Source organism: Poecilia mexicana, unplaced genomic scaffold (assembly GCF_051168715.1).
Source record: "Poecilia mexicana isolate PSO_F unplaced genomic scaffold, ASM5116871v1 scaffold_5, whole genome shotgun sequence".
NCBI lineage: Eukaryota > Metazoa > Chordata > Actinopteri > Cyprinodontiformes > Poeciliidae > Poecilia > Poecilia mexicana.
Window position 1 is genome coordinate 9,770,716 of NW_028263374.1, and position 24,614 is coordinate 9,795,329.

At 40.6% G+C, this 24,614-nt stretch overlaps 1 protein-coding gene across 3 annotated transcripts in view; it reads right to left on the reverse strand.

The window, feature by feature from the left end:
• Positions 1–5,646: 5,646 nt before the first annotated feature.
• chchd6b (coiled-coil-helix-coiled-coil-helix domain containing 6b) overlaps positions 5,647–24,614 on the reverse strand; it is a 65,800-nt gene continuing 46,832 nt past the window's right edge. For 2 of the 3 annotated variants that reach the window (XM_088005488.1, XM_088005490.1), the window contains one exon: positions 5,647–5,969. In XM_088005488.1, the coding sequence (XP_087861614.1) occupies positions 5,928–5,969 (42 nt within the window). In that variant the 3' untranslated portion in view covers positions 5,647–5,927. Of the gene's footprint in view, positions 5,970–16,825; positions 17,126–24,614 lie in introns of those variants that run through there. The other variant, XM_088005489.1, reaches the window with a different exon arrangement.

Genomic DNA, 24,614 nt, shown 5'->3' on the forward strand with positions numbered 1-24,614 from the left:
CGACTGAAAAACTGTAGAGGAAACTCAGAATCATAACTTACCTGCAGAGAGCTCTAAAAGATGAAAGTGAGGTTGGAGGGGAAAAAAAGGCAGGGATGCAGAGAAAGGAAAGCCCTCTTGGCCGCAGAGCGAAAGGGCAAAAATCCCCGTTTGATTTGTTTGCTTAAAAGTTACCTCCGAACTTTCCCCTAAAGTTCCCTCAGAGTGCGAGAAAAATGTTTAGACTTGTTTGTGTGCGTGTGCACGCTTATGTGTGTGTGAAACTGTCAGCGATCATCAAGTCTCCCCTCCGCCAGTTCAATAAACCATTCCAAAAAAAAAAAAAAAAAAAAAAAAAGCTCACTTTACTCACAGGTCAATTTCCCCTGCAGTCAGACAGAGAGGACTCCCCGGGGAGAAGGGAATGAGGCAAGGCGCTCTGGCTGCTTTTCTGGAGAACACAGGGAGGTGCTGTGGAAGAAATAGCACCCCATGACTCACCAGCCACAAAAAATATTTCCTCACTTTACCTGCTGCCTTGACCCTTCTGTTCCAAATATGGCTTCTGCTCCCCAAAATCTACATTGCGTGCCTCTTATGTAATCCAGCCTATAATAAACCAACTCAACAGATCTGACACTCGTGATCAGCGCAGCCAAGGAACTGATAGGGTTAGGGTAGCAAATTCTCTTAAAATCTAAGAGAATTGAAATAATTTTAGGAATTGCGAGTTGTGGCAAAGCTATCGCTACACAACAACCTGATGCTTTTGGCTTAGTTTTCCTCTGACGGCAGCAGATTGTTCTTGCCTTCACTTTACATGCACCTCATAGAGAGTTGCTCAGCAACCTCCGGCACGTTCGTCCAAGAGCAGCTCCTGCATGCTAGATGTAGCCGCGCTACAAAATCAGGGGGAATTCAAATGGAGAGGCTTCCTGACTGCTCTCTCTACATCATGTCTATAATTTGGTGAGAGAAAGGTCAAAGACTGAACGAGGATACGTCCTGTGGTGCTGTGTGCCAAGCCACCTGATGAGCGATGACAGGTGCGGCTGGACGCAGAACGAGGTCAGCGAAAAAAACGGAGCCGGGTTCAACCTGAAGGTAGGGCCCGGGGTCCTAACACTCCCACAGGGATTACAACCTGACCTCCATGGCAAATAGCACAGTGTTTGTTGAAAGGCCGCATGCTTTGCTTAATGTAATATTGCTATCATTAACGTGGATGTAGCGCAGGGATGAAAGGGTATTTGCCTCCTTACTGATTTCTTCTGTTTGCGCTTTGTGTCACATATGAATTCGTTTCAGGATATCAGGCTGACTTTTGTGTCATAAAAAGAGAACCCGAGTCAATACAAGATGCACTTTTCTCATGATAATTTCATTTATTAAGCGACCCTAAACCAAGCTGGCCTTATGTGACATGGTTGTTAAACCCTATGTGGAGAAAAAAACATTTGTCCCACCTTTGGCAACAACTTTTATGACAGCTGATAATGGTTTACTACATCTTAAAATCTTTATGTCTAACTTTGATTAGGCCACTTCAGAAAGTTTTCTTTTTTCCCTTTGGTGAACTTGTCGTGTGCTTCTGATCCTCATCCTGCTGTGAAAACCCCAAGTGCACTTGAGCTGATCCTCATGACATCACGGTCTGAGATTCCACTTCAGGATGTTTTTTTTTTTTGGAAGAGAATAGAACCTATTTTGACCATTACGTTTTCTTTTTAATGCTGTGTATTTTATACCAGATGCAAAGGGGCGCACATCCTCCTAAATGCATTACTTTGCCTCAGCAATGTATTCTCAAAAGGGAACTCTCCCATGGATACCACCCCCCCACCCCCCGGTCTCTTTCTTATTACTTCTCTTATTCTGCGATTCTGGATCGGTAGTGTGACAAACAGCAGGAAAAAGAAAAAGGGTAAAAATCTGTAAAAAGAGCCAATTACTTTTCACAGCACTGTATGCGCCTCCTTACTTGTAGGAAACATTGTTTTATTCCTGATTCTATTTGATTTATTTGCCAAGTTGTCCTGTACTACTAGCACAGAAAATAGAGTATTTCCATTAGAGATGCGATGCACTGCAGTGGCTATAAAAGTTATAGTACATTATTCTGAAAATATCGCCATTAGAATTGGGAAAAATGGTGAAACTAAAGAATGTCTTGGTTGATATGAATCCTTCTGGATGACACTATGCAGAGAGGCTATACCTGTGAAAGCACAGAAGTGCACTGAACCAAATTAGGTAAATAATAATAATAATAATAAAACTCAATTTTTCTGTTGTTTTGGCTTTGTCTCTGCAGAAAGCTGCATCTGCCTTTTACGGCTGGCCAGCCAGATCCAAGTTCACACATTAATGCGTAACCTCTGGCCGACAATGTGAGAGCAAGTCCCAGGCACAGAAAAAAAAAAAATAAAAAATAAAAAATAATAAAATATATATATATATATATATATAACTTGCATATGAATGACCAGAGTCTCTGACACAAAGGCATGCGCTCATGTCCACTAGAGACAAAACGCGGAAAAAAACAATTTCAACACCTGCTTTCAAAAGCTCCTAAAAATCACACCCTCCGACTGACACACCAGCGCGTGCCGACACAAATGCACAGATAATGTGCCTTGATAACATTATGAATGGATGAGTGAGCAGCTCCATAGAACAGTGATTACTGGCTGCAGTGTGTGAAAGGAAATAGATTAGTCACTGTCTGAGCTCCCTCCCTTTTAATAACACAACATATAACACTCCTTCATGCTGTCTGAGTGGAGGAAATAAAGTCCAAATTTAATGTTAGGCTCTGAGGGAAGTGCTTTTTAATAGAGAGTGGGAGCACAAAAAGAAAATAACCCTAACCACTGTGATGTCCTTCTCTTTTTTTTTTTGCTTCTGCTTATTAAAGAAAACAAGTTTCATTTAAAAAAAAAGAAAAAACAGCTACACCCCTGTGAAAACCGCAAAGGCTGTAATTATGGCCACATTTATGTCAGCTTCCCTTTTGTTCATCTTTCTCCAACAACCCCATGGAATGTGTTTTTCCAGAAACATTTCTCGAAATATGCAAAGAAAAAGAGTGCAGCGGCAGAAACGCTTCAAGAGGAACGGCCGGATGGTAAAGATGGACTTCGCCTTGTTAGAGCCTCAGGTGTTTGCTCTCTCCCTTAACAGGTGCATTATGGGCAGACAGGAGATGAACTCTGCCCTGGAGCAATTTCAATTTTTTTTTCCCCCCTTCAGAGATAGGCTGGCAGATAGACGGACATGTGGACAGCCGGATAACAAGCAGAAAAAAAAAAAAAAAAATAGAGCTCCAGCTGCCTCCCGTAATTACATTCATATAAAAACCACACCGGTTCCAACTCCATTCCGGAGCGATCCGAGAACTATCGAAATCACCGGTTTATTGATGGAAGGAGTTATAATCCCTAAAGGAGCGATGCCGAAGTTGGTAATGAGTGCGACATAATTCTTATTTTTTCTGCAGAGGACACAAACGCTCGACGCTGACGGGAACGACTCCACATCCAAGTCCTACAGAAGATGACAAGTCATCCCACACACACACACACACACACACACACACACACACACACACACACACACACGCACACACACACACACACACACACACACACACACACACACACACACACAGTGTGAGGTGACACAGTGGCAGCAGCAACAAAGGGTCTTGTTTATTAAAGTACCTTGTGAGATGACAAATGAAGCATGAAATGAGGATCTCACACACAACGCCAAGACATGCCAGGTAGTGTGTGGCGAAACAGTCGAGGAGCGACCTGTGTCGTACTGCGAAAATGCTCATAAACATACAGATAAAAAGAATCAATTTCATGGGCTGCAATTGGTAAACAGAATGTGGAGGCATCTGTTTCATTTGGACCCAGAGCTGGTGTGGGTTTCCAGCCAGTCGGCCGTAGGTGGTTTTAGGGTTAAGTTATGGGGTAATATCCCAAGCAGAGTATGAGCCTGTGAAGCCTGACTGTCAACTGGTAGGTCAGGCAGGGAAGGCTTTAAATCAGAGGAACAGCCTAGTGGTCAGTTGTGACTTTGCAGGAGCTGCAGAGATCCACGGCGCAGGTGGGAGCGTCTACTGACAAGACGACTATTAAGTGGCACCACAGGAAAGCTCTTGTTGCAAGCAGAGCAGCATGCTATATTAAATCCCCCTTGTTATTGCAATGTAAATATGTGCAATATTGCAACCACAAAGAAATAACTGGCTGCAGAATTTGGCTGTACATTTTTTTTTTTTACGTTTTTTAAGTGCCATGTATTTGTGGTCTGCATGTGACGTCTTTGTTGGCATACAGGGGGAGCTGGTGTTGCACGTAGTACTAAATGCGTCGTCTGTGACACACGGTGGTCACATCATACTGGGGGAATGCCATTCTTAAGCAGGGACAAGTTGTTTGGTTGGATCTAAATGCGGGGTCGTTGTGGATCCCAGCAGGAACACAATCCTAAATAAACTGGCTAAGCTACAATCAAATGGTTAAGATTAAAGCACATCCACGTCTCAAGAGTGGTCCAATCAAATCCAGATGGAAATCAAAATGAGAATTTGCCGCCAGACTTTAAAAACAATTTTGTTTATAGACATTCTCCATCCACTCTGGGCTTTAGATCATTTTCAGAGAATGTAAAGCCGGTAGACAAACCCCAATAAGACCTGCAGCTGGAATTACAGCAAAGTAATTGACAGGGAGGGCTCAAAACAAATATATGGCAAACTGTCCAATTTGTATTTGCTTTTGCAAATCTTTGAAAATTACATATAGTCAATCTAGTTCATTCCCTGCACACACTTACTTCACCGGTTCACACGATAAAGGATTTATCGCCATAATATATTCCATATAGCAACCACTTTTCATTGTGAAAGCCTGTAGAGAGACACACACTCTCAGTGGAAGTATGGGTGTAGTTAGGGTGGATGGGAAGCACTCTGTCAGCATGTCAGCGCTGCTGACAGACAGAAGACTGTGACTTAAGCTTGATGCACAGCAAACATTATATGAATATACTGAACTGAAAGCGCGTCTCGGAGCCCTGTCATCTCCCCGGCTGGCAAGAAGGTGGTGGGCGGATGATCGCTTCCTGTCAGGTGACATCTTCATGGCCCACTTGCAGACACTGCCCTGAGCAGGGAAATAAGTTTGCATGAAAACATGGAGAGAGTCGGATGGTGTTGGGGGTTGGTGGGGGGGATCTGTTGAAATCCTTTGTCAGCTTCACGGTGCCAGTAAACATCATTCGCCCCTTTTTATTACTTTTACAAATCAGTCACGAGGAACAAAATTTGACTTTTGACTTGCAAAGGAATCCGTTAAAATTGTCAACATGTAAACAGATTTCTACAAAAATAATGACAACGAAATGGAAATATTTAACATAAAATAAGCAACTGTGTAAATATTCACCCCTCCCCCCCCCTTTAAAGCGACAGACCTAATTCAACGCAGGCCAGTCGGTGCCAGCAGTCTCACAATGAGAGGAATGGAGCACAGTGACTGTATCTCTGGTGATTGTGGCATAAAGACACCTGTGTCTGGAAGGTCCATTTACTGGTTAATCAGTATTCCTAGCTACTATTACAGCATGAGGACAAAAGAACGGTAATGATAAATGGTAAATGGCCTGTACTGGCATAGTGCTTTATTTAGACCAGAAGACCCCCAAAGCACTTTACATTCAGTTATTCACCTATTGAAGCACACGTCCGCCTTTCATGCGCTGGTGGTGGTAAGCTACGTTGTAGCCACAGCTGCTCTGCAGCTTTCTACAGACAGAAAAAAAAAGACATAAAGCTGCACAGAAATGGGTTGAAGACAACAAGGTGGACGCTCTGGAGTGGCACAGTCAAAGCCCGGACCTCAATCCGACAGAGGATTTGTGGAAGGACTTGTTTACTTCCAATCTCCATGGAACCTGATAGAGCTGGAACAGTTCTGCAAGGAAGAATGGAGGAAAATTACACATGGTGCCCAGAGGTGCATCTACTAAAAACTAACTTGAATGGGGTAAATATTATGCAGTCGCATATTTTATGTCATATATTATTTATAAAGTACTTTTTTTGTTGTTGTTATTTTGTAGAAATCACTTTTGACTTTCTTTTTTGTAATTTCGTTTTTGCCATAAAAGCTCAATTTTTACTGCTCGTGATTGATTTGTGAAAACAATTAAAAGGATAAAGCATCCAATAGGTGAAGACACTTTTGATACGGTGGGTATTTTATATGTAGCACAGTCTGAATCCATAAGCAGTTCTAGGATAAAGCTAACATGGATTTAACGAATGTTTCTGACAAAGAGACCCCAGCAGTTCTACAATGTGCAACATGCATGTACTCCTCAAAGGGAGTGACAGGAGAATCTCCCTGTAATCATCTCTGAACTGGGAGTGAAGTCGGTGCTGTGCTGCAAGAAAACGGGTGTGACTCACCTACTGGAGTGTAATGCTGCCATCTATAGGTCAGCGCTTCGTTCCAGCTGCCAACAACGCCTTTCCAGTCTACACTTTTCCCAGCTAATGGTGTAAGATCAGTCACATTAGAGCCTCTGACTGACTGCACAAGTCATGTCTTGCACCTAACACTACTACAGTGAGGCAAAAAATCAAAACAAAACAAAAAAAAATTGAAAAAGAAGCAAAAACCCTGAAAGAAATACAAAAAAAAAAAAAAGGCCTCTGACACAAAAGCAGGAGGTTAAGCTGGATCAAAAACGAGCAAGTTCCTGAATTTAGTTTACGCGTCATTCGCCTGTTTCCATTCCAACATTTTTCATTTGTGTTCCTGTTTCTTAAAAAGACACAAAAATATAAATTCTGCCTTTGCTGAGGGATAATTACCTTGAAGAAGGAAAACAATAGTTTTCAAATTTTTTTTGGAAAATAAAAACCTTCAAATGTTTCCAGATTTCCGTTGTACGTGTGCCCCAAATCCTCTCACCCGTGAATATGTTTTGATAAATATAATGTTTAATCATTTTTGTATAACTGTGGTATTTTTGCAATTATATTATTTTTCTTTGACCTAAACTTCTCCACACTGCATTCCAGTCATACGTTGAGTTAGATGCAGAGAGTTCACTTATTAAACAGGCCTGGGGATGACTGGGGGCACCACATTTCCTTTAAAGTGTGCTGAATACATACGCTCACCACACTTTTTAGGATTTTGTTTGTATAAAAATGATTTTAAAACAATCATTTTCCTCTCTTTTCATAATTATTTCACAAAGTTTGCAGTAGTAACGTGAAAAAAAAAAAACATAGAGCACTTCAAGGGATGTGATTAATTTTGAAAGGCTCTGGAAAACGGTTTCATACATCATCATAATTTTACGATCAATCACAAAATCGATTAACGCCTCCCGTGAGCCGAACGGGCGGTTAAACATCCAGCTCTTAAGGCATTGTTAAAGTTGTTTCTAAAGGTTATTACCGCCCTCTGCTTAAACAGACGTTGTCCAAACATGACCTTCAGGTCGGTGTCTGATTGGCACCCGGTTGCCCCGTTTGATTTCTGGTCAGCTTCTCAGCTGCCGCGCTCACAGCCAGCTGGCGAGGAAGCAGAAGGTTTCATTGAGAGGTTCCCCACCCTGTCACTTAATACTTGCTGCCGCACGAACAGACGCCTCCCGGCTTCAGGGTGGGAACCCTCGCACAACATTCCCAAAACCCTTGCGGACTCAAAGACATCCGGTTCCATCGTGCTCTGCGCAAGCAAGCAGGTATTTTTGAATTTTCTATTCCTGCCACAGGTAGGCAGATTTTACAGATGCATGCCTATCGTCAGTGAGGCCCAATTGATCACAGTGTCACCGATGCACATTGTGCTGGTCGCTCATAGGCAAACTAAGAACAGCTAGTTCGATTTTAAGGTAGGATCATGCTATCAATGAAAAAGGAAACTGAACATTCCCAGATAAAGTGGCCGGGAATGGTTACACCGTTTCCAACATTATTTACAGGAAAACAGCATTATAAAGACCAAGGAATGTGACAAGCAAAAACCTACAATTAATTGGCAATTCATTGAAGAAGTAGTCAAAAGCTCTTTGCTAACTTTAGAGGAGCTGCACAGATTGGAAATCTCAGAGAAAAAATATCTGTTGAAAGGGTTCCTATGAGTCTTGGTCTCTACAAATCTCCTTCAGTGGCAGAAAAACAACTTAAACCATCTTAGAATCAGTGGCAAGAACCGCAAACTGAATTTCATGTAGCTCTGTCCAATCTGACTGAGATCAAGCTACTTTCCAAGAGGGACAGGCAAACATATGTACAAATCTGATGAAGACACAACAAGTAGTGTTTCAACGATAAAGAGTTGAATATCAAAGCAAATGCCATAGTTTTCAGATTTTGAAAAACACGTGACGTAGGGATATGAACACCTTCGCATGTTTAGGCTTTTGCTTTCTGAATTCATCCGAAAAAGAAAACAGATGAATTAACATTGGATATCATTTGCAGAATTTTCATAGATTTCCAGACTGAGACATAATCCTCGTCCTTCGGCACATGCGGCGGGGCAGGTTTCCGGCACATGACTGTTTCTGTCCAAGCGACACACTGCCTTGTGTCTGTCCCCCAGTTAATCAAAGCTTGTGTTGACACAGGAAGTCTATTGGAGAACATCGCGATAGAGGCGTCGGTGTGTTTCTGAGTTTGTGTTGAGGGGGTGATCCACTTGCACTCGCACTCGCTTTTCCTCTTTGTGTGACAGACAAAGCAGATAGCTCTCCGTCTATCTGGGAAGATAGGATCGCTGTACAAACAGCAGCCAGCCATTATTGACACTGCGTCTGTGCGAGTGCATGGATGGCACACGGCGAGGGCATCAAGAAAGAAGAGCGAGCGTATTGGAAGCCTGTTAAACAGTGCAGAAAGTGTTACTGTCAGACACCTCCTAATGCCACAGGGTGCATTATCTGCTCCGAATGGCGTTCATTGTGTTCGTACAAAGTCATTAAATGACAAGTTTATGCATTTAAGAGCAGTTGAGCAATTCAAGATTTTTTATTGTTTTTTACAGGATGACAAAGAAAGGTGAGTCTTTGAAATACTTATCATACACAAATTTTGCTTTCTTTATGATGAAGTTAAATACTGTCAACCTCATTTTAATCTTCATGACAAAAACAAGTTTTGCATAAAGTTAGAGTTAACTCTTATGAAATGGTCCACCAAACGAATCTTAAGTTCCTTAATAAATAATGTCAGAAATGGGAGGGAATTTGAAGAAAGACCAACAAGACCCCCCCCCCCCACCCACCCACCCAAGACTCTCCTGCTCAACCTGGAGCGTCCAGACACTTTACATTTGGGTTAGAACCATTTCAGTTCATGTTGGAGACCTTGACCTGAAGATAGTGACAGATGAGACTGCAAGGCTCCCAATCCGACCCACTCCTTCAGTATTTATGAAGATCCTATGAAAACTACAAACATGATAGGTGACAGGACAATCCAACCAGCGTGAGATCGACTCTGTGCCGAAAATCAAGACGTAGCTCCTGCTTTGGTTGCAGAAAAAAAAAAGATAGCTCTGAAAAGCATCCATTGGTGCCCCACATGTTCACAGAAGAGAACTTTGCAAGTTCCCCCCCCCCCCCCACACACACACACATACTTAACCCACAAATCCCTTTTCCTTACAGATGTGACACATTTGATGGGATAATAAGCAGACTTTGGAAAGGTGTAAGACTTACTGCCAAGGAGAAATAGTTGGCCAAGCACATTCTTCCTTACCTTTTTTGTGCCAAGTTCGCCTCCAGTGACATAAAATGTCTCCTTTACGATTACTGTAGTTGTGGTGACACTACTTTTGCATAATGACCCTATATTACAGCTTACCTAACACGCAGCACGATAATTGAAGCTGCAACATATTTTCTCCCTTCAAATTCTGCAAAGCATCCAAATAAAGAGTCAAAGTTCTAACTTTCCAGGCCCTAAAGACTGAAGAATGAGGAATTAAAACGCGGGGACTGAGGCTGGTCGTAATACGAAGACCGAAACAGGGAGTGACTGAGTGGAGGGTGCGATGGGAAAAGGAACAATAGTTACCAGAGGAAAGAAAGTGAGAGACGAAGCAATGGGGGAAAGACAGATAAGGCTAGTGGCTTATCCTAGTTACTCGGAAAGGATTAAGCAATGTGCCGCTGTTTTGGTGAAACACAAACGCTCACAAGAATGATCTGTCTTTTGGGTCTGCGCACACAAACACATACACTCCCACGCTTGCATGCGAACACACACACCAAGCCATGTGCTGAAAGGGGTTAAGGAGCTACGCTGCCCTCTGAGCTGGTCTTACTAGGCTGTAATGACTTTAGTGGATGCTGAATTCTTTTTATCCACCAGTGTAATATAATAAAGCAGAGAGAAGGGAGCTATCTCCTCCTGACCGCCTCTATCAGCCTCAGTAGACCATCTCAGCTCTTTTCTGCACCTTTTTAACTTCTGCCATTCTCATCACTCAGAGTCTCTGCCCGGTCCCCGTTAACCTCGACTGATTTACTTTGTTTACTCTTTGTCACAAAGTAAATCAGTCGTGGATAACTTACAGCTTCATGCTTTCCCACTTTTATCATCTTTATTCCTCCGCAACGTATGGCGGGAAGGAGCCGTCTCTGAACCGCTCCGCTGTCCGTCCCAGGCTGTTTAACTCCAGCCTGGTCCTCTTGCCGCTTCCTCTCTCTGGTTATATCTTTGTTTTTCAGCACGGCTCATCCACTCTTTGTTTTCTTTTACTTTGAAGGCTAGACTTAACAAAGCAGCTCTTCCTTGGGGACAGTGTGTGAAAGAATACGGTTATTCTCAGTGCAGATAATAACCATTGTAAGTGGTAACCGATTGGACCTATTTACAGCATGCAATAAAAGGAAACAGTAACGATTATAATTATCCAAAAAAGGATCTTAATTAAAAGACTCCGAAGATGAAAAGTTGTGAGGATGAAGAGGGAGGATGAGATTTATATTGAGAAGAGTAAGACTGTTAGAAAAAATTGAAGCGGGATTTTTTTTTTATTATTTTAATTTCAGAAAGTTAATAAAAAAAAACGTTAATATAAAAGTTTTTTATGCTGAACTATGCTGATATTTATGCTGAACTTTGGAGTTCAGCATAAATATGTTCTCATTTCTCCCATCTTTGCATTTTGACCAAAAAAAAAAGTTGCAACAGAGTCAGTCTGTGGTGTCATGTCTAAACATTAGTCCTCTAATGCAAAATCTCAAAAAATTACCCAAGTTTTAGGCAAATAGAATTTTTTTTTTAAGTACCATCACAGTGAGGTACTTCTCCATTTATTTGCTGGTTTACATAGCCACCACCAGCACTTATTTCCACTTCACTTTTGTCCTCCTTAATTTATACTTGGGCTCCTCAAAATATATTGAAGTGAACTTGTCTTTCCAGTGGTTTCTATCGGAAGCAGAGATCAGTGTGCTTGCACTGCTCTTTTTTTTTTTTTTTGGCAGCTTGTGCTCATTAGTTCCTTATCACCTTTCTGGGTTTTAATTAGTTTTTTGGGTCTGTCATCGTCGTGCAGCAGTATAATTTTATATTTGTTGTAACTGGAAGTATTGCTAATGTTTTGAAGTAGCCCAACTACCGAAGCCCTGACTGGGTGATGGCATGGAAGACTTCCAACCTGGAAGAGCTCATGGTGATCCACCTCTGCACAATGCAATGACAGCGCAAACGTACAGCCATAAAAGCAATGTTCACATAAATTATGATACCAATTATTTTTATTTTTTTTTCTGTGCTTGGCCCGTATTAAATAATGTTTATGCTTATTTTATCAAGAAAAAGCCGATCAGTCATAAGAGCTGTTAAGGCTGCTGCAATGCCAATAAAATGTTTCCATTTACTGTTGGGACTGGTACAAACAATTTGCTACATTTTGTTTTTCCAACAAGCCCTCTGTTTTCTTTCTGCATTGATTTATAGTGTTTTTAAAAGATACTTCTTTATTGAATGAAAGCAATTTCAAATCTAATTTTTTTTTATTCTATGTTGTGCTGCGTGAAAGCTTCAGACTCAGCACTGTAAATGAAACAAACACCACGGTACAAGCGCACCTCTCAGCCTCTTTATTAGCGTTCTCCTTTCTTGTCTTCCTTCCGTCTACATGTTCCTTTCATTACGCCGCCTCACTGAGCCGAACGTGTTTGTACGTACTGTAGTTATTAGTGTTGGTAGTGGTGGTGATGGGGGAGCAGTGGGGAGGTCTCATTTAATTCGCCAGCAACCAGTTCAGGCTCACATTAATGCAGCTTAATAAAAGACTATTCAATTAGCTAAAGAGCTCTATGTGCTGTGCAGGAAAAAATAAAAATAAAAAAAAGAGTGACGATTGTCTTCGATGGAGCCACAAACTCCAATTAGGCTCACTGTCAACTTCTCACATAAACAATGCCAAGTTGGCTGAGGGAAAAGAGAGGGAAGCATTGAAGAGATGACAACAGTCTGGGGCAAATAATGACTACAGTAAGTATATGTGACTGTCTTGCTTGTAGATTCAAAGTGGTGCAGCTTAACTTAAATGCACCACCATTATGGCAATAGTTTGTCAGAATCTGATACTACCTCAGCTGGATGACAAACAACAGCTGACAAACAACACGTCCAGAATGACAGAAGGGGGACGGTGAGGAGCAGCCGAAACAGCAAGCAGACTTTGTAGCAGCTGACTGTCAAACTTGTCTGCGGTTTAAGTTATAGGCGCAAGTAAACGTTCTTCAAAAAAAAAAAAAAAGAAAAAAAAAGCCTGCATGTTTGCTGAAAAACAACAAGCAACACAAAACCCTCGGTGTAGCATCTCGTCGCACTGAACTGGACCCAGTAATTGTCTGGAAATCAATAGTGGCGCATTGTGAGTCGTGAGCGGCCATCGTCTAACCTTGCACCGTGCAGCTGTCTCCCCCAATCAAAGCCGGCCCGGTTTCCACAGCAACCTCAATCCCACATCTCCCACATTAATAAAAAGGGAAAAAGAAAAGCCATGGCACTTGGAAGTGTGGGGCTGAAATGGAACTAGCAGAGAAAGAGGAGGTGGAGGGGGGAGAGAGAGGGAGCTTCAGCTGCGCCTTGTGTTCAGAGATGAGGCTCAATCAGATTTAACAAACTCAGCTTTCTTAAAAAAAACAACAAAAAAAACAACCCCCTCCCCAACGCCACCGTTGAGATAGCGTTTATTTCATTTCAGCGACAAACCCCATTCATAGCATCTCATAAAGCCTATTCTTCCACTTTTTTTCCCCCTCCATCTATTGTGCTCTCTTATTCAATATATTTGCAAAATATCCCTGATACTTCTGTAATTCAAGGTATTTAATTAAAGGGGATGGGTTTCTAATAAAAGCCAAATGGCAGATAGCAGTGCTTGAGCTTTTCAGGGGCTTGTTTAATCAAAGAATTGGTGAAAGGGAGAGAAGGCAATAACAGAATGAATAGGAGCTGGTATTTGTAAAAAAAAAAAATGTCAGGGAGAGAGGAAGGCTATCAGAGTCAGCGGCTGAAACCTTTAATATGACGCTCCGCTTTAATATACGTAAAATGTGTGTGCGCGTGGATTTGAGGGGGGATTGAGCAACCCGGGGAGGAAGGCTACATTTGGATGTCGGCACGGGCATCAAAGTACACCGAAGTTTTGAAAAGTTGCACACTTTTTTTTTTTTTTCTGGCAGAGTAATTCAGCACTACCACCCACACAACACTTTCTCCTTTCTTACAAAAGAAGAGACACACAGAGAGAGAGAGAGAGAGATTCATTCTGAGTCGGGTTCTGCTCCATGTTTATGTTTTTTTTTCCATGTCTAGAAGAACCTTAACGGCCTGATGCAAAGTGCAATGTCACTGACGCCAAGTGAAAACTTAAAATGAAACCGAAATATTGAGATATTTATTTTGAAGCATATCTCTAAAGTGTTTGAATTATTTAGAAGATCTAAAATATTAACCCCAATGACCACAGGTCTATAAAAATATGAATTTAAACCCCGCCGTTTTAATAGTAATAATTTGATAGAATAGAAAATTCTGAAGAGTATAAAAAAAAAAAAAGATTTGTTTTGAAATTGAAAGTTGATCTGTAAGATTGGCGCCTCTCATTTGGTGAGGTTTGATAATATTTTTTGATCTCTCTCTTTTTCTATTCATTCCTACGGGATTTACAGGTGTGATTTCAATCTAATTTTGTTTCCATAGCAACTCAAAATACCACAGGAAATAAGGAACCAGTATCATTTCAAATTCCACATAACTGTGGTAATTTGTCAGAATATTTCCGCAGGTTTGGAAACAATTCTTCTTTCACTCTTTCAGATTGAGATGACACGTCGTACATTTTTGTTTTGAACTGTTATGCAAAACACAGTGAAACCACGGTACGATTACTTTAACGTTATCTGACCGTTGACGGTTTTACACCGCTCCCAGATTCAGAGGGAAGGAATCCCAGTGTGCATCATCCGTCAGATCTTTCATTTTGCTCCATTTCTATAATCGAGCATTTATGGATCAGGCCGAGGCAATGTGGATGTCATGATCGATGCAGCGGTGGCAAGTGGGAGTCAAACTGCAATCGATGGATCACTCGTCACAGCGATCATTAACAAACACACCGCAGTAAATTGCCATCGACAGCCACTTGTGTGAACGTGCGTTCATATCAGGGAACAAGCATGTTGGCGTGCTACAAGCCCGTCGATGTTGTGTGTGTAAGTGTGCGTTTGTGTGGATGATAACAAGCCTCCATCGTTCCAAGGGTGCTCGACCGTGTCCGTGTAGAAGTGGAAATGCACCTCGACTTGAGTTGTGTTGTTCCTCACACGCACGCACTCCGAAGTAGGGAGGAGTTGAGTGCGCAAGTACGGAGCACTGCTGCAGGTTGTAGCTCCGTTTGCTGACCTTTAGGGTTATCTGGAAGATTCCTCCGCACCTTTCTGCTGGCACAACCCCTGCTGTCACCATGGAAACACAGCTAGCAGGGACAGTATGTGCTGCGTCCAGTGCATTGCCCATCTACAAATATTCATGCTCATGTATTTTCTACATAGTCAATAAAATCACAGTTTGGTATCTTTCAGAGGAACAAATTATTGTTATTGTTTTTTGCTTAATGCAGAAGTAAACTGATTTTTTTTTTTTGAGGGGAAATTGCTAGATTTTATTAAGTTTCAGGATTTTAAAGAGTGACTAGTGGAGGTCTGACTTGAGATTTGGTTTGATTATTTTCAATTCATTAAATATAGTCAGATATAGCCAATGTATTCGTAATCTTTTCAACAAAGCGTTTGAAAAGGACTGCACTGATGCGAGAATAACATGTGCGTACATCTAATTTGAGTTGTTTTGACACACAGACAATCCAGTGTAGAAGAGCTTGTCCCTGAATGGACCCTAAAAGTCCAGCTGTTGGGATATCCTCTCTCCTCAGCGGGAATCCCGCCAGCATGTCTGCTACCGCGCAGAATCCAGGACTGCCTGAATGATACTGCAGGCAGCAGGACTTGGAACCTTAGCTAATTTTTCTTCAGTACCAGTGAACTGGTTTCTTGTTAGTAATTAAGCTAAGTCTTGTAAATGCTGACAAATCTTTAGTCTGATTCTTTCTTCCTCCGGTCGTCACTGTAGATTTTTAAATAAGAAACCGTAGCTTTCCTTAAATAGCAGGCTTTAATGATAGCTGGGAGTCCACATGGTTTTGTTTTGGTGTTGCATTTTAGACTTGGATAACAAATTGTAGCTCCAACACACCGTGTTTGGAGGAAGAATCGGTTCCAACGCCATGCAAAAGGTGAAAGTTGCAGGTCGGATCATCAGCGTATTACTGAAAGAAGGGTGAACGAAGACTTCCTTTAAATGGGTCTGAAGAAGAAACGAGTGTGAATTTCCCAAACACACAGATGGGGAAACTCTTCATTGGATCAGTCAATATCCTGACTTTGAAAATGATGGAGAGAACTGAAAATCAATGTGCATCGAAAGGAATCAGAGAAAATTTTACTGAAAAAAGGCTCGTACAAAGCATTCAACACGTCTGTAAGCATGTTCAGTACTTATTCCCCATGCCATTCCAAATTCTTAGTAATTGTTTAACTTGTGGACAAATTTGCTTTCATTTCCTTGTATATATGCGTATATTGGGTCTGATGCTAGTGTCCTATCAGTATATTAGGCTAGAAATGAGATGAGAAGATTTTTTCTTCGGATTAGCTCAAGAACAGTTAATTCAAAGTGCATGTATCTCCACCACCAATCAGCTGCATCCAAACCCTAAAACCATGCCACTACTGGACTCTCGAGCACCGTCGACATGTTCTCCATTGTCACAAATCGTCACTCTTGGTCTGGTGGTCTGACGGATGTGGCAGCTGTTTTTCGTGTATTTTCCATTCGATAAGAAAAACAGCAGCAGAGAATGTGTTGCAGTTAAAGAAAAAGGTGAAGACTCACACTGGCACACAAACACATTAATTCACTGTTCACCTGTCCCCCACTTCATTAATCCCTCATTTCCTTCACTCTTCTCTCCGTTCTTCTCACTTAATGAAACCACAAGTACGGCACAAAATCAGGCCTCTAGGCCCCCACAGCTGTCAGTGGGGTACACATGACCCCATTTTCACTTGTGGAAGAATTATTAGTCTGCTGTGGCAGGAAACAGTCATCCGCCACCTCACGTCTCGCTCACGGGCACACACACACACACACACGCTCACTCGCACACACCCACACACACACACAAACAGCAGACACAAAGAAACACAACTCATCACCGACGGATTATGAGAATTTATTTTAGAACGAGCTCTGGCACAACTTGGCATTAAATCAACACATGTTAGATTCAGAAAAAGAAAACGAAGACAAAAAAAAAAACAAAAAAAAACAAGGGAATGTGAGAAATGGTGGTTAATACATATTGGTGGCCAAACAGATGTGTGGACAGATAAGTAAAGTTGATTTAGAAGAAGAAGAAATGGACGGATTTGATATGATGTTTGTTTCTTCGTTGCTTCACTGCACCCCTTGTTCCAGCTATCCTTGCATTTCTCAGCCATGATTTGTCACAGCGCTCTGGAAAAAAACAAAAAACAAAAAAACAAAAAACAGGAGGAGAGGGAAGAGGAAGAGGGAGGGTGAACAAGAGGAGAAACTGTCAAAGTATGAATTTGCATTACTGGAAGCAAAGGGGAAACTAACAGGAACCAGGATGCACCAGGAAAAAATCCGGTCTCTCACACATAAACACAGAAGCTCAGGCTCCACGCGGCACAGTGCCAAAAAAGAAAAAAAAGAAAAGAAAAAAAAGAAAGCGCTGTATTAAATTTCTAACTGTTAGAACTTTCTTCCACAGCAGGAGGTTATCCTTTCCACCCTGGAGACATGGATCATTAGACAGGAGCTTCTTTAAAGAGAAAGAAACTAACAGTAAGTAAAGGGGATTAAAAAAAAAACAAAAAAAGAAATAATTTTTACAACCTTTAACACAACCTTTTCATTTCATAGCTTTAGTATTGTGTAAATTAATATCAAATTAAGAATGTATTTAGTTTAATACATTTTTGATTAACAAAACGAGGAAAAAAAAAGATAATAATATGGCTATCTCTAGAGAAGTTGCATTTTTTTTTGAAGTAACCCAAAATGTCAGCTTTTAAAAGCCGTTTTATTGATCAATTTAAAAAATAGGTTTAGGTTAAAACATCAGGCTATTGAGGCTTTCCTTAAACTAAATAGAAAGAAGGATGGAAAGTTGCGTCCCACAGACTGTATGTAATCTGGTGGACAGATAATATTGAGTCTGTGAGGTGTGTCCATTTGTGTCTCTGGCCTGCAGCTAAAGCAACTGGTTTTAAACAACCTTTAGAAAAACAGGCGGCTTTAAGAAGATATAGAAAAACATACTTAAGTTCTAATTCAGTGATTCACAAGCTGCAGGGAATGTCTGAAGTGGTTCTATTGGTACAACAGCTTTCCACTTCATAAATTTTGGCCTGACCTGTTATTTCTGGGGGTGAACAGCTGCACAGCTCCAGCAGCGTTAACACAATCGAAGGAAGGAAAAATGTAGCCTTTGGAGAAAGTTCACTTTCATGACAGTGACTCTCCACTGTCTCGCTGACGGAGATGGAAAACAGACAAAAGATTTCATCAAAAATGTGTGATTGTTGTTTATTGAGATTATGATAAAGGGGATTAAAAAAACTACCTTTACTGTTAAGCTACAAATTTATAGCAACATAAAGGTTAGTGCCTCAAAAGACAAACCTTTCTCTGAAACTCAAGCAATTCTCAGATGGGCTGCTCCAATCCACCGTTTACACTAATTATCTATTCTAATAGAGATTTTAAAACCTGTTGGGAACATTAAACTACACATCTGGATCCACTAACCCTTCGTGAGGTTCTAGTCGCACCACTAGGAATCAGTTACTGAGGATTCAAGTGTTTTGTGTTTTTAATGATTGTAATTTTAGGGCAAAAAATCTACATCTACTTACAGTGGGAGTGTAATAATATATTTAGCCCATGAGATAAGGAGATCCATGAAATGTTTATGAGACAAAACAGGAAGAGAGAGTTTTGGGGAAACTAAGAATACATTTTTTTTTTTTTTTGTTTTTATGATTAGAACAAAGGGTAACAAACTAAACTTTTGGAAAGCACTTGGATTACGTTGATAAAATCAAGTTACTGGACAAAACAGAGGTTATGAATCATCATTTGAGGTATATTATAAAATATATTTTAAAAATATATTTATTTATTTATAAATAAATAAATATAAAACAAATAAATAAAACACTTGTTGAGTTTCTTTCCTTTTTAATTGGGTTACTGGAATTATTTATATACTTCAAAAGAAAAATTGAGAGAATTCTTAAGCTATAATAAGTCTATTATATTAAAATAAAAGTGAGAGCAAAGGCCTAATGAAACCCGTTGTTGTAAAATATAATTCCCTGTGCTTAGAAGACATCTTGGTTGTGCTAATATTGGATTCATACTTTTAATACCAGATGGTGTAGCTCATTCCAACAAAGTAATCCATGGACACACAGAATAATGTTGATGGTGTAGAGCTAAAATAATTAACAGTTGCCCAATTAAGTGTATATGAGGGACTCGCATGCTTTAATAATTACTTGAGACTTTAATTTTGGAACAAAACTCCGAACAGACTAAATGAAGAGATTAAGTAAAGCAGCGTTGTGGTTACTTCCCTGTGACATACCGGCTTTTTTTTTTTTTTAAAGACAAAAGAATATTAAGTGTTTGCATGTAGATGAAAAGTAACACTTACAGACTGGCTTTTTACTATGCAACACAGTGCACCTAAACTCCCCCATGTGTCAATACATGAACAAACACCCAGTCGGAGGAAGAGACACAGGGCAACATGGGGTTAGTGAAGCATTAGCTTGTGGCTGCTGGGTGGGCTAGTTGGCATGCTAACTGCCTCTGAGCCCGGCTGGCAGGCAGATACGCTGGCGGGTAGGTTAGCTGTTCACTTGCCAAGTGCATCCGAGGGCATCGCAGGCTGTGCCTTTGAATTGGAGATGAGTGGCAAATGTGACAAGGAGCTTTAGCTTTACTGCCCCGCTCACGTCCCGAGACGTAAAGGAGGACGGCATTAATGTGCATGTGTGCATAAACATCCACACTTTGTGTGAAGGTGGCTGCTAATGTGTGCAAGAGTTTATGCACAGAAAGCACAGTGTTTGTTTGGTTTTTTTTTTTTTTATTCTTGCGTGTGTTTGGGTGGAGGTGGGGTGTTGTGGCAGGTGTGTGAGTGTTGCAGCACTTTCACATATTATGCCTAATGCATAGTGTATGAAGTAGCACCTGAATTTCAAATTGACCCCTGGCACCCCCCACAGTGCAGACAACTCAATTTGGTGCCCCCAGGTCCAAATTTGGACTGTTGCCATCCAAACTTGGATAATGTAAGGACAGGGAAAGCTTTTTTTTTTTTTTTTTTTTTTTGTGCACAACACCTTAAGTGCTGGGGGCAGACAAACATTTCACCTCAAGGTCTGAGCTGAATCTCAGCTGCTGCTTAGGTACCATTAGCATTTTAATAAAAGTGCACTGAAGGAATATCTTAGACTATATAAATCTTGAACACATCTCATTGTTGTCCAAATCAGAATGTTACTTCTTGGGTCCTTATTAAGTACCAATACATACTCCGCAAGACAAGAACAGGGAACTTTGTTCTCTTTCCCAGGGGGAGCTCTGATTTGGGAGTTTTTGCAGCTCATTGTTAATGCATATTCTGGGCAGAACGTTTTTCTTGTTCTGTGTCCCGAAAAATATAAAGTAAATGTGCTGCAGTGGGAGAGAGACATATGCAGAGGAGTTTTGCACTTGAGTTCCTATGAGGTATGAAATGTCCTGGCAAGAAAAAAAAAACTTTGTTCTTGCAGTCCTGACAGAGGGAAGACAATGCAGAGGATATGCAGGCCCAAAGCAGGGGTTCGTCACAAACATCAAGGCATTCAAAAAGTTTTAAAAAGTGACTCTTTCAAAACTGATGAAAGTTTCTGTCATACCAATCGTACAGCTTAAAGTACTTTTAATGAGAGGCCAGAGAACATGCTGTAGTGACTACATGGAGCAGAGTAATGCGTCACTGTCCTCACCACAACGTGCTGCACTAAAATAAAAATAAATTAAACTGTTTGGAGCCATTAAAGACATTAGATGTGAGTGCCGCCCTTCACTCTTATTTAGGTAACATGGACTTGAAAATACAGTTTTCAAGCTAAAAGCGGCAAACCTTATTAGACAGATGACACCAAGCTACAATTAGATTAGTCTGAATGATCAAACAGGTCTTTTATAAACGCAGCATTTTAAAAAACTAACCCCCACTGAATAAGGGGAAATCTCTTGTCTAATCCCTCTGTGTTTTCTCTCATAACCTAAGAGGTTTGATGCTTTACATTGATGCTTGCAGTGGATGTCAGACACTATTGGCCACTGTTATTTTCTGTCCTGATCTGATTGTCGCTGTACGTAGAAAGCTCACAGAAAGAACCACAGCCGGTGATGTACGCTGCTATAACGCTCATCAATAAGAATGATGGTGTCAGAATTGAAGCGTTTTAGTTGATGAAGGAGAGGAACTAGTTTTCTCTGCACATGAATAACTGGAGTCTTTGAAAAAAAAATAATAATGTCATAAGTCAAATAATCAATATGTGACATCCCCGCTCCAACACTCAAAAATTCACAGCTGAAACGAGATGCAGGGTTACTGAACATTTATTCAAGCCATTTATGCTGACTAAAACATTTCTTTGAAGAGAAATCAGAACTCATAATGCATAAACGATAAAGCTAAGAAGGAATGAAAGTCAGAAAGTAGCAGTATCTTGAACTTTCTTCCATGTCATTAAATAAAAGTAGAAATGTATGTGTGTTACTCACATTTTTCCCCAGATACAACGAATAGGCTGATGACAACTATTGAGTTTATCATGTGTTTATGTCTTATTTTTGCTGAAGTGGGTAGTTACTGAAACTGAATGTACGTTTCTCTGATTTAGCAAGAAGTGTGTAGGTGTTTGAGTAGAAGGAATATGTTAGTTTTGTTTTATAAAATAACATCCGAAATTTAAACATATTTCCATTTATAGCACTCAGAACATGAAAAACGGTGTAAACAACAAATGTAATAATATATGGTGTTTTCAAATGTCATTTAACGAGAAGAAAACATGTTTTTACTGGGGAAGAATTTGGAAAACAGTCTTTGTTGGAAAGTCCCTGATTTGTAATCACAACTTTCACGCTGCCTGGCATTTCCTCCACCTTTCATTCACATTGCAGTGGGGTTCACCTCATCACTAAATCGTTAGGTCCTTGTGTTTGAATTCAGCAGATACTGGAACAGAAGTCATAAGTGAAGGCATGCTGATATAAGAAATCTTTTTTGCAACGTTTTACAGTCATACAATCAATATTTGGAATAATAGCTTTTATGGTGCTATACATTTTAGAATCTCTGTCCCTGCTGATAATTTATTTTGCTTAATGAAGTCATTTACATGACGTGAAAAATATTTTGATATGTGAGCGAGCATCATTGGGTTAAAAAAAAAAAAAAAAGCTAAAAATGTTATAAAGAACATACATTTATATCCCAAAGAAAAAGTGTCCAAAAACACATAACAACACAGAGGAAATGTGTTTTCTCTAACCTGACAGCTTCCATCCAATTAGCAAGCAGTTTGAAGTGTAGCTGGATGTTGTACTGGAGATAGATGTTGTGTTTGCAGGCCGCGGATCACATCTAAACTGTCAGCAGCATGAAAGCCACAGTCTGCAGCGTGGACATGCTGGGAGTGTTTGCACATCCACAGACATAAGCTAACGGTCTGCAAACACGGCAGAGGCACTCACACACAAATATCTGCAGCAAATATAAAGAAGCTCTGCTTCACAAACACACTGGCATCACTCGCTTTTTTTCTTGCGAAAAATAGAAATAATAGACCAGCAAAGAATCAATAAATGTCTTCTCTGCTCAGTGCTAACAGCACTCGGTTCTTAGCTCCTATCAGGAGGGACAGAGACAGGAGCTGGGACTGATCGTAACTAAGAGTGGCAAGGGCTGTAAATGCTTTATAAAAAACAATTCAATTCAGTTCAATTTAGCTCTGTACAATTCAATTCAGGTGTATTCATTTGGTGCAAATTCACAGCAAATATCGTCTCAAGATCAAGCCAAAAAGAGTAAATTCGATTGAGTCGTTTAGACAGATCCATACATTCCAAACCGATCCTACTCATCATGGCAGAATTTAATATTAGTTTATTATTCAAATCGGTCAAAACGCTTAATATATAAGGAAGCTCAGCTGACTGCATCGAGTCACTGACTTGCAGAAATCACTCCTCCTTGACGAACATGTTGGACGGTTGATTACAATGATTTGTCATTGTGGCAAGAAACCCGCACACTGAGCATCCATGTGGTGACACCGTAAAACAAACTCCCCTTTAAATAAAAAAATAAAAATCCTCCAGCAGAACCTGGCTCAATGTGAGCAGCCATCTGCCACAACTGACTGGAGCTTTGAGAAAACAGAATTAAAGGCAGAAGAACAACTTCTAAAGGCTATAGGATAAATGAAAGCTCATACAGTTAGTCCTAGCAGAAGCTCAGGCCACTGTTGTGTTTAGGAGAAAGACACATTAAAGAGGTGGGGCCAAATATATTGTCCTTAGAAAGAGAACACCAAGTCATTGGCAGCAGTATCTCAGCTGACACAGACTTCCAGGAAGGTGCAACACCTAAAAATAACATCAGTCCAGCTGTTGATTCAATCCAGAGGAAAAGAACTTAGAGAACATAAAGGTAAAAGGTGAAATAACAGCAAATAATTCAAGAGTAGAGAGAGCAGTACGAGAATGTAGCAGTTATGAAATATGGTATCGTCTTAACGCATTGATCGGCCCTGACTAGAGATTGAAAGAGTAAATACTGAAAAATCTAAATTAAAAAACTTTTGTTTAATAAGCATTAATCTGATCACTTTCAATTGAATTCCTTTTTTCCTCATATGTATTTATTTAAATTAATACTTCTCTTTTTTTTTGCCAGACTTAGTTAGCGGATTAAAACAACATTTACACAAATGAGTGTGTAGGTATTCCTCGGAGAATGGCATGTTAGTGTGCATAGGCCAAAATCCAGCCAATTTGCACAACTATTAGCCACAGTTTATTTTATGTTTCAAATATTCCACAGCCTTGCAATCGATGCCAACTTTGTAGGATAAAAAGAAGCCCTCAACAGTGTAATCTAGACTGTTCTGATTTTGTACAATCGGCCAGTTTCATCTAAAGCAAACAATAATCACAATATTGGAATTCATCATTAAAAAGCAGTCAAGTGAACATTAACTTAATGTAGAAAATGTAATTATCCAAGTTTCATTGTTGCCCATTACTGTTACTGTTCGAGATGACAAGTTTTAATCGCAGACTAAAAGAACATCCATCCATCCATCCATCCATCCATCCATCCATCCATCCATCCATCCATCCATCCATCCATCCATCCATCCATCCATCCATCCATCCATCCATCCATCCATCCATCCATCCATCCATCCATCCATCCATCCATCCATCCATCCATCCATCCATCCATCCATCCATCCATCCATCCATCCATCCAAGTTTACCTGGACAAATTCCTCCTAAGCAAAGCAAACGAAGTCAAAGTCCAGCCAAAGGTTGGCAAGAAGGAATCCCTCACATGTTTTCTAGATCTCGATCAGTAAAAAAGGAGCAGAAGGGATCAGGTGTACGGCTGGATGCTGACGGCGCGGTGTGAGAATTCAACAGACAGAACGACTGTTGGGAGGCAGAACGAAGGGACATGAGAGAGAACAGCTAATCTTCATGAGGCCTGTGCCATCGTGCGGTGGTCGCCTTGGAGATGATGGATGTGGAGCAGAGGAGGAACGGGTGGAAGTAAAGAGCTACTCATAAAGAGACAGAAATATGTGAGCGAGCAAATGTGCACAAGTTTATTAAAATAACA